This window comes from Amphiura filiformis, chromosome 4, assembly GCF_039555335.1.
Source record: "Amphiura filiformis chromosome 4, Afil_fr2py, whole genome shotgun sequence".
Lineage (NCBI taxonomy): Eukaryota > Metazoa > Echinodermata > Ophiuroidea > Amphilepidida > Amphiuridae > Amphiura > Amphiura filiformis.
The window spans coordinates 31,108,590-31,118,303 of NC_092631.1; the positions used below are offsets into that span (position 1 = coordinate 31,108,590).

The following is a 9,714-nucleotide window of genomic DNA, read 5'->3' on the forward strand; positions in this document are numbered from 1 at the left end:
AAAATAAAATATCAATTTTGCTGCAAGCCCTCAGAGAAAAGTAATATACAAATGTTTAAAATCATGTTTTATTACAACGTATCTAATAGTAATAGGAATTTGCACACAACCATGACAACTGCTAAACTAAGCTGAAATGAAGAAAATATAGACTATAAAAAAGTCTAAAATGAAAATAAATGTTGTTCAGGGTCGTGCGCACTTCAATAAAATGTCGAATTTTGTTTTTGTTTACGTTAAGGGGGTCTAATTAAGTTAATTAGTTTTAAATGCACTGAAAGGGCCTTTCAGACTAATCACCTCCAATAAGGTTGCAGTATTTTGACTCGCAGGTCAATTTTTTTGTCTCCTATCCGGTCACTCATATCATAATACACAGGAGTTCACTGGCAATCAATATATTGTTTATTCAATCACTGCTACACCTCCAGATTTATTATTTGTCAAGCTCACAATAAATCCACTATGTCAATTGTGTACTCAAAGCTATTAGCATCTAATTTACATCAATTGTTTACTCAAAAGGGTCAATGTCCTTTTTGGACATAACATCTCATTTACATAATAATGAAAACAAACATTGATCTGACCACACTTCCTGCTTCAACATGTACAATAATGACCACACTTGAACATGTACAATAAAATTGACCCCAACATTCATGTGTCATGTGTCCAGTGAGTGACCATGACCATGCATACCATCATTTACCTAAACATTAGTTACATAATGGCAATGATTATATTGACTTCTGAATTATTCTTGCAATGACTGCATTGACTCATGAGTGACCGCTATTTTGCATATTGCATTCATTTATGAACCGCGAAAGACGGGTGACCGCTAGTAAATCTAATTATGTACTGCGGCCTAAAGTGTATGTAGCTGGGATGAAAAGCCGTCCATCATATGAAAATTTTGACCTTTCGTATTGAAGATACATTTTGCCCCAAACACCAAAATAATGTAGGTTTTGTTTGGGAAAAAATGAATACAGTCATGTATCTGCAATAATATGGACGGTCAAAAATTTCAATTGATGGCCGGCTTTTCACTCCAGCTACATTAAGCGTTTACTGCGAGGACTATGAAATATCAACAAAAATATCAAACTTGTCATAATAATATCCCGAATAATATGCAATAATGTATTATATCACGAATTTAAAAAAATCATTTGATCTCAGAAGGAAGGACATTCCTCGTATTTAGAATGCAATTTGATGTCTCCAATATCTGTGGTCTGATGTGCTCTCAGGTCCCTCAAGATTCCTTAAACCAAATCCACAAAAACAAATTCGTATACATTCTAAACAGAATTAAATTGTTAAATGGATTTAATGATGCAAAATAAAAATGCATGATTTGATAACACTCACCCGATAAGGCCACCAATAAGGTGGCCCAGTTGTCTAATATCATTTTACTTCCTTCAAGTTCTAAAGTGATGATACCGTGAAAATTGCGTTGATATATTAAAACGTTCTAGGTAATAGCTTGTCACTCGGAAATATTTCGGATGTAAAGTCAGATCCTCGACGGCTGCAAATGTATAGGCTAATCGATTGTACTACATACCCGGACTACATATAACGCGTCTCATTAAATGCTGTCTTTGCATTTTGTTAATAAAATTCCCTTTAAAAAGGAAATGATGTGCAACGACAGAATTTTAGTTTATGGTGGATGTGGTAAACGTCAGGCAAATGAATAGTAAACCATAAAAATAAATTAAACAATACGGGAAGTTTAAAACCTAACCCAATGCCAATTGTCAATTTCTCCCCCGAACACTTTCCACCACTCATTTTCCCCCGAGAGCGGGTCTCTTTTGCCCCATATTTGCAAAGAGCATGCAGATCGTTTGGAGCACTCAACACACATAAAAAATAGTGCCCCACTATATCGGCTCTTTTCAGAGCCACCGTGTATATAAAGCCTAACACAGCTGCTCCCTATTTCAATATTGGCAGAAGTAAACTTCAAAACCTATAAACGGCTCTTTATTCGGGGCATGAAATGTGGAAAAGAATACCAGCAATTCGGTCACTAATTATTAATCATGAATAATAATTATTTTCGCATGTTACGTTGTTTTCTAACAGTGTTCTCGTCATGAATGATCAACATGGTCAATTTACACGTCGTAGTATAAAATATTTGCAATGCGAACTTATCACTGATTTTACCCTCATTAACCGGGGAAACTTTGACAGTAACAACAAACAATGTCAAAATATATTAAACTAGAGAACGACAGCCCTTTCTTGCTGCTGCTGCAACTTCAAGTTGATAAAGAGCTATATATAGCAGCTTCAACTTCAATGCAGTTGGCACTCTTTGCACAATTAATGAGTATATGGTGCACTAAGATTCAGTTACTCTCAGAAAGTCTGATTATACTACATTTTCCCTGAGTTACAGCCCATCGGACCAACTTAAAATTTGACCTGACCTTTGACCTCGGATGACCTTTGTGGTTTCATACTTTCCAAGTGCCAGGGATTGTTTTCCCCGACATACAGCCCAATCGGAGCAACTTTGAATTTGACCTGACCTTAGACCTCGGATGACCTTTACGGTTTCATACTCCTCAAGTGCCAGGGATTGTTTTCCCCGAGTTACAGCCCGATCGGAGCAACTTTAAATTTGACCTAACCTTTGACATCGGATGACCTTTGCGGTTTCATACTCCCCAAGTGTCAGGGATCATTTTCCTTGACTTACAGCCAAATCGGAGCAACTTTGAATTTGACCTGACCTTTGACCTCAGATGACCTTTGCGGTTTTATACTCCTCAAGTGCCAGGGATTGTTTCCCCCGAGTTACAGCCCGATATGAGCAACTTTAATTTGACCTGACCTTTGACCTTGGATGACCTAACAAATGCAAACATGCTCTGGATCTACATTTAGGCCTAATATCATGCCACGGTGCTCCAACACTGAAAACTTTAAATGAATTAGCCATTTGTACTAATTGTTTCAACTTGTTGTGCAATCTGGGAAATATGCATGTACATGTACCAGGGTATTACCAATTACTGTGACTGTAGTTGACCTGACCTTTGACCTTGGATGACCTAGCAAACGCAAACTTGCTCTGGATTTGCATAATATGTGTAGGCCCAATATCATATCACGATGCACCAATTCATTCAACACTGAAACTTTAAATGAATTATATATTAGTAGATAGATTGATATTCCTCTAATCTGAGAGATGAATTCAAGCCAGGACATCGTGATGGTGCTTGGGGATATACCAATGTTTCTTTCAAATATTTAACTCTAGCCACTTTTTGCTTTAGCCACTTATTGCACTTGATTGTGCAATACTGCAAGCCCAGTATTCAATGTTATCAGAGCTATTTATAGACGGTCATGTTCAAACGTGATTTCTCGGCTACTTGGAAGCGTTGGGCAGCTGCCAATAGCTCATTATAGCTGCCACTATGCAGTAAACTTGATTACACACTGACACACACAGCACACGGCACGCAGCTGTTACAGATCTGGTATTATTAGTAGTATAGATGTTTATAGCTGTTTATCCCATTTTGATCATTTATGCACAGGCCACGAAGGCATAGTAATAACTATCATTATACTTTATCCTCAAAACCTTACTATTAAACCACACGGTGCTATTAAACTACATTATGTATATCAGTAGTCAAGACGACGAGGTAAAGTATCATGCATCAAACATATTAAAAGGGATTGATTAGCTGGTTTGTTCGGATCACTGCGCCTTCGTTAGTATTATTTTTCTTGTTATACCAATAATTGTAACTAGGCATACCTACTGTATGTCATGATATATTGATGTGTTCTACATTACTACAATGTATTTTGTTGCCAACCATGCCATGGGCAAATCACCTTATTTTAAAATTGATCAAATGATACGTACATCTATAAAGATAGGGGAGAGCGGGGAGTGTTCGCCCTAGGGGCAGGTTCGCCCACCCCTTGTTTTTCAGCACTAGGACTATCGGGGAATTTGGTGATGGCAAAATTAGGTGACATAGGTCATTATAAACTTCTCATGTTAGCTACGCGACATATAGGGACGTGTTCATCGAACTGCAGCCAAAACAAAACAAAAAATACACCAAAACGTAATTTTTTCTTGCATTAATAATGTTGTATTATCATTGATACATAAATACAGATGGTTTTAATGGAAATCTGTATTGGCAACATATGGGATTTGTGAAAGATTTAATGCAGTTATAAAATCCTTTTTCGATTTGTATTTTGCATATATATACCCTGAAGAAAATACAAAAATGTGCACAAGGGGCACGTTCGCCCTTTTGAGGATGGGGCATGTTCGCCCTACTTAGGCCTAGGCCTACTAGTATATCTTCCCCGGGCGGACTTACCCCAAAATGGAGGGCGGACCTGCCCCATCAGCGTATTATGCAAACTATTTATAATTATACCATTAAACAAGGTAAAACTACTGAAAAGCATGTTTTTTTATGTTTTATGTTATGTGGTCTCAGTATTCATACCACCGTTTATGTCCTGATCCATGATCTCCCCGAAGTTGTAAACATGATACGTTTAAGCTCACTTTGGACCCCTACATTTTACCTGACCCGACCCCTGCAACAAATGTGACTCACCAGAAGAGAATGAATGTCCTGTATACTAAATTAGCTAAATGTTTGCATTTAATATGTTATTGTTATGCAATTTTGTGATTAGGGTGAACTTACCCCACCATATGGGCGAACCTGCCCCATATTGGGGCAAGTTCGCCACTTTGCAAAACTTTTTTGTTTGCTCTATCCTGTTGCTATTGTGGCCTATAGTTCTGGGATTGTGGCCGTATATAGCTAATACAGACATGCCAACTTTGAAATCCAGATTAAAACCGTATTTTTTAAATTTGTACCTTTTGCATACCTGCCAACCCCAGAAACCCCAAAAGCAGAACACATAATTGTGATGGAGCACTTGTGCGACCGAGCACGTAACAGGCCGGGGTCCAGGGGCCCATTTACGAATTTGTAATCAAATTTGGCAATACCAAAGAACCATTCCATCAAAGTAATAAATTAATACAGAAAGATGCTTCCTTTATGAGTTATCACTCATTGAATGTGCTACTTTGCTATATTTTACATGGAAAGCGGCCATCTTAAAGTCGTCATATTTCCTTAATTACACAACAGATCAAGCTGATTTTCGGATATGTGATGCACAATTGAAAATTAATTATTAAAAAATTTGGTGACCTCAGTCGACCTTTGACCTTGTATGTGACCTTTGACCTCACGAAATTGGATAAAGTATGTAGACCAAACAAATTGATATATTTGTTACTTCTAATGTTGTTAGAAGCATGCTTTGTTAAAATCTTTCAAGTTCGGAAAATCATTGATCATCATCATCATCATCATCGATCATCATCATTATAGTATCAGTTGATAGGCCTAACATCGGGTTTTGTTCATGTTTCAAAAAAAAAAATAAACAGTTTAATGCCAATGTTAATTAGAAGACTACTGGGTCTAGCAGTTGTCTATGCATGGTTAAAGAAAAATATTAAAAATATTAATGTGCCACTGCGTGCACCATAGAGAAAACAAAGTCGGAAAGCATCTTGCAGGCTTATTCTTTTGCAGACCTAAATAGTTAACTAAATACCTCCAGAAGACATAGTATGTGTAGCAGTTAGATGAAGATGCTTAATAAAAAATATTAATGCGCATGAAAAGAAAAGTCAGGAGAAAATTATTTCGGAAACCATGTTGTAGCCTAGGCCTATAAATATTTCTTTAATGTGCATGCATCGTGCGAAAGTCGGAAGTAAAAGGAGGTCGGAAACCTTGTAGGCTTATTCTTTTGCATCAATAGAGCTAAATAGTTAACTAAATACCTTCAGAAGACATAGCATTAGGTGGTTAATAAAAATATGAATGTGCATGAAAAATCTGCAAGTCAGAAGAAAATTATTTCGGAAAGCATCTTGTAGGCCAATTAAATATTTCTTTAATGTGCATGCATGGTGCGAAAGTCGGAAGTAAAAGGAGGTCGGAAAGCTTCTTAGTATGCTTATTCTTTTGTACCAAAACAGCTAAATAGTTAACTCAATACCTTCAGAAGACATAGCATTAGGTGGTTAATAAAAAATAATAATGTGCATGAAAAATCTGCAAGTCCGAAGAAAATTATTTCGGAAAGCATCTTGTAGGCCCGGCTTGTAGGCCTATAATAATTTTTTAATGTGCATGCATCATCGAAAGTCGAGAGAAAAACGATGTAGGCAACCACTTTAACAGACCAAGAAAGTGGTCAAATGATACCAGTAATTCAGACAGTAGTCTAATCTTGCAGCTGTTTATCTTTTTAAGACACAACATTTTATTATTTTGGTCAAAATTCTGGAATTCCGTATTTTTTTGGGGGGTGACTGTACTACCGTATTTTTCACGTTTTACCGTACAAAATACGGTGAGACAAAGATAAAGACAATTTATCGCGTCTGACGTCACCTGTCAATCAAACTCGGAGCACGGTTTGTTTACAAGTGTCGTGATGATGACTTGCTGAACGCGGATTTATAACCGGGCGCCTTATTGTTGATTTTGCACCTTTCGACATGCAAACCATCTCAAAAGTTAGGGCTTTATAGTAAGAAACTTTCTTTGGTGAAGGCACCATGTCCACAATCCCTAGAAAAGCTGCTTTTTGCCTTGTAAAAGTACGAACTTTTTCGCCATTTGCTGCTATTCCTTTTCTCCGATCAGCACCAGATAGATCGGTCTTCCTTTACGCGCTGATTAACCTGTGTAAACCAATCAAGGATCGTAATTGACAGTGACATCAGACGCGATAAATTGCATTTATCTCGGTCTTTAATTATAGTTGGCATGTCTGCATATGGCTTTCACATGGGCTAATCAGGTCATCCCTAACATCGCTAGGCTGGTCAGAAAAATATAGGGCGAACACTCCCCTATGAGTAGGCCTAATCATTCTCCCCTACGAGTAGGCCTAATCATGGTTATCGTATTTTGTATAACATTTTGATCATGATTAACATGAGGGTGATTGCATTAACCTTTTCGAAGCGTGGCGTACACACAGTGGCGGCGCCACGGGGGCCAAATTCCCCAGTCAGAGCTCTTACCCCCCCCGGCCCCGGCCCCCCACAGTAAAACCCAAAATTACGAAATTTCCACTTTTTACGGCAATTTTGCGCAAATTTGGTTGATTTTGCCCCCGCCCCTCCAGAAATTCACTTTTCCCCTCAATGCCCCGGGATTGCCCCCCCGAAAAAAATTCCCGTGTGCACAATAGGAGGGCCGGGAGGAGGGCAGTATTCAATATGGGTAAACCCGCCAAATTCAAAAGACTTTACCCGCTTTGTACGTGCAGCGCCAACCTATTGTGTCCGCCATACTTCTAAGAGGCTAATGGACCGGTGGTCGTCGGATAGCCAACTTCAAAAACCGCGCGATTGCATGGACAACAATTTAAAGCAGTTGTGCATGACCCGAGTATTGTCTTGACTGTATCGTTAAGGTACGGGGCACAACAGGTCAAAGGTCGATTTGCTTGTTGCATATGGGTCAAAAGTCAGTTGCTCCAATTTTCGTAAAAGTTGAGGCTGCCTCAGGCAAATATTGTTTGCCTATCTTAGAGGTTTCAGAAAAAAGAATAGTTTGCACTATTTGCGATGTTACACAGCAAAAAGCTGGAAAAGATCAAATCCGACGTAGTTAATCATCTAAATAACCTTGACCTGTTGAGTCAGTCAGGTTGAAATTCCCCTGAACAAGGAACTTACTGCTAATTGTCTCGTTTTAACCCATACGAAACTCGGGGAGCTGATCCTGGTTGCGATGGTTATTTGTGGAATGTCTAGGGTGTGCGCTCTTGTAGCAGCAAAGTCCCTGAATTGTTGTTAAATGGTTTATGGAATGATGTAGGGCCATAGTGGTCAGCGACAACCTGCAAAGTGTGCTGAGGCTTGTGGATCAATGTCAAGTGCCTGTGCGTAGCGAATTGCAAATTAACATAAATAATTTCAGTCGTGCTATTCTCCTCATCATACTCTAGTTATTTCCATCAAAGATCAGTCAAATCGGAGCAATTTACAATTTGACCATAAACATATCTCCCATATACCTTCAAATTTATTTCCAGCAAGTATTTTCCCAATCAGAACCATTTTATTTGATAAATATTGTGAACAACCCTGTAGGTGATTCTTTACCTATATTGTCCACGCCATCCTAGACCGTGCATACTCTGGCTTTTACATTTATGCATAAACTCGAGATTTGTATTAATTTGTGTACAATTGATAGATTTTCACATCTGATCTTTTCAGTCAACATACTCCCTCTGTTTGTTAGCTTCCCATGCAGACTACTAAAATGTTTAAAAGGTTTCTATGCAAAACCTGACAGGTTCCATGATTTAGCCATGATAGCATCTTCAAATGGATCTGGCTTGTGATCGATTGGTCGCCAAGATCTAGTGATGGTTTAAACCTCCGGGCATGGCACGTGCCATTACCACTGCTAACTACACCATACACCACAATCGGTGGAAACTGCAGCGTTTGGTTTGGGCACGAAAGTTAAACTCCCACACATGGTGCATGGACGTACCTCTTGTACTTGCAAGCTTGGGTGTTTGTGGTTAGATTGGATGATAATGTAGATGTGGAGTATGATTGACAGTGTGTTAGAGACAAAAGTCCTGCTCAAAAGTACATAGTCGATAGTCCCTCACCCAATGATCATTGATATAAAGCCTACATGTAGTGCTGAATAGTGACTGTGTTGTCTCTTCCTGAACAAGATCAAGCGAGACAAAAGGTCTTTATGAACATGATGAACTTACACCTGGCCTACTTTGTAGTCCCCTTTTGGATCAACAATTCACCTCAGATACACCCCACCCACAGCAAACACAAAAATTATGAAACTGTTTTGGTTTTGATCAAACTGTTTTAAATAACATTTAAATATTGTGTTATATTAGGGGTCGGTTAAAGTGGGGTAAAAAAAAGGGTGATGTTTCAGATTCCTTAGGGCTCAAGCTTATGATGCAGGATGATCTCTTGAGCATTTTGACACCTTTTTTATTGAAATCAGCCAAAAAATGAGAAGGTGCTGGCCAAAAAACTTATTCGGACAAGGGGGTCTGAAAAATATTATTCTATGCCTTATTCTATTGATATTGGTGTTGTTTTTGGTGCCGAAGAATCCATTTCTTAAAGTTGCAAAAGCTTTGGAGCATCCATGTTCTTGGAAACGGTCATTTTATGTCAAATTAGGGTATGAGGGCGCTTTGCATTAAATTCGAATTCGCTCTTCCAATTTTATTGACATAACTATGAAGATAATCATAGGTGGAACCACCACAAGAAATTTTGGCATTTATCTTTTTTTCGTTTGACTGTGGCACCTTTTTTGTAATTTCAGGAAGCCCTCCATTGAAATGTACACGGTATGAAAGTATGACCCCTGTACATTTCAATGACAGCATTCCATGAAATGTTCAAATGGGTGTTCAAGTCAAACCATATCATGTAAAAAGTTCAAATTTCTTGATCAGGTGTCACCTATGATTATCTTCATAGTAACTGACACTAAATTTTACAGTTGAAAGAGCGTGTGCGTGCTAAGAGCAAAGCGCCCTCATACCCTAATTTTGACATAAAACAGCAGTTTCCAAGAA

At 38.4% G+C, this 9,714-nt stretch overlaps 1 protein-coding gene across 1 annotated transcript in view; it reads right to left on the minus strand.

The window, feature by feature from the left end:
- Positions 1-1,615, minus strand: part of LOC140150108 (hyalin-like) — a 44,750-nt gene extending 43,135 nt beyond the window's left edge. Inside the window, exon 1 of the mRNA XM_072172111.1 lies at positions 1,381-1,615. Within this exon, the coding sequence (XP_072028212.1) occupies positions 1,381-1,423 (43 nt within the window). The 5' untranslated portion in view covers positions 1,424-1,615. The remainder of the gene's footprint in view (positions 1-1,380) is intronic.
- Between the last annotated feature and the right edge of the window lie 8,099 nt (positions 1,616-9,714).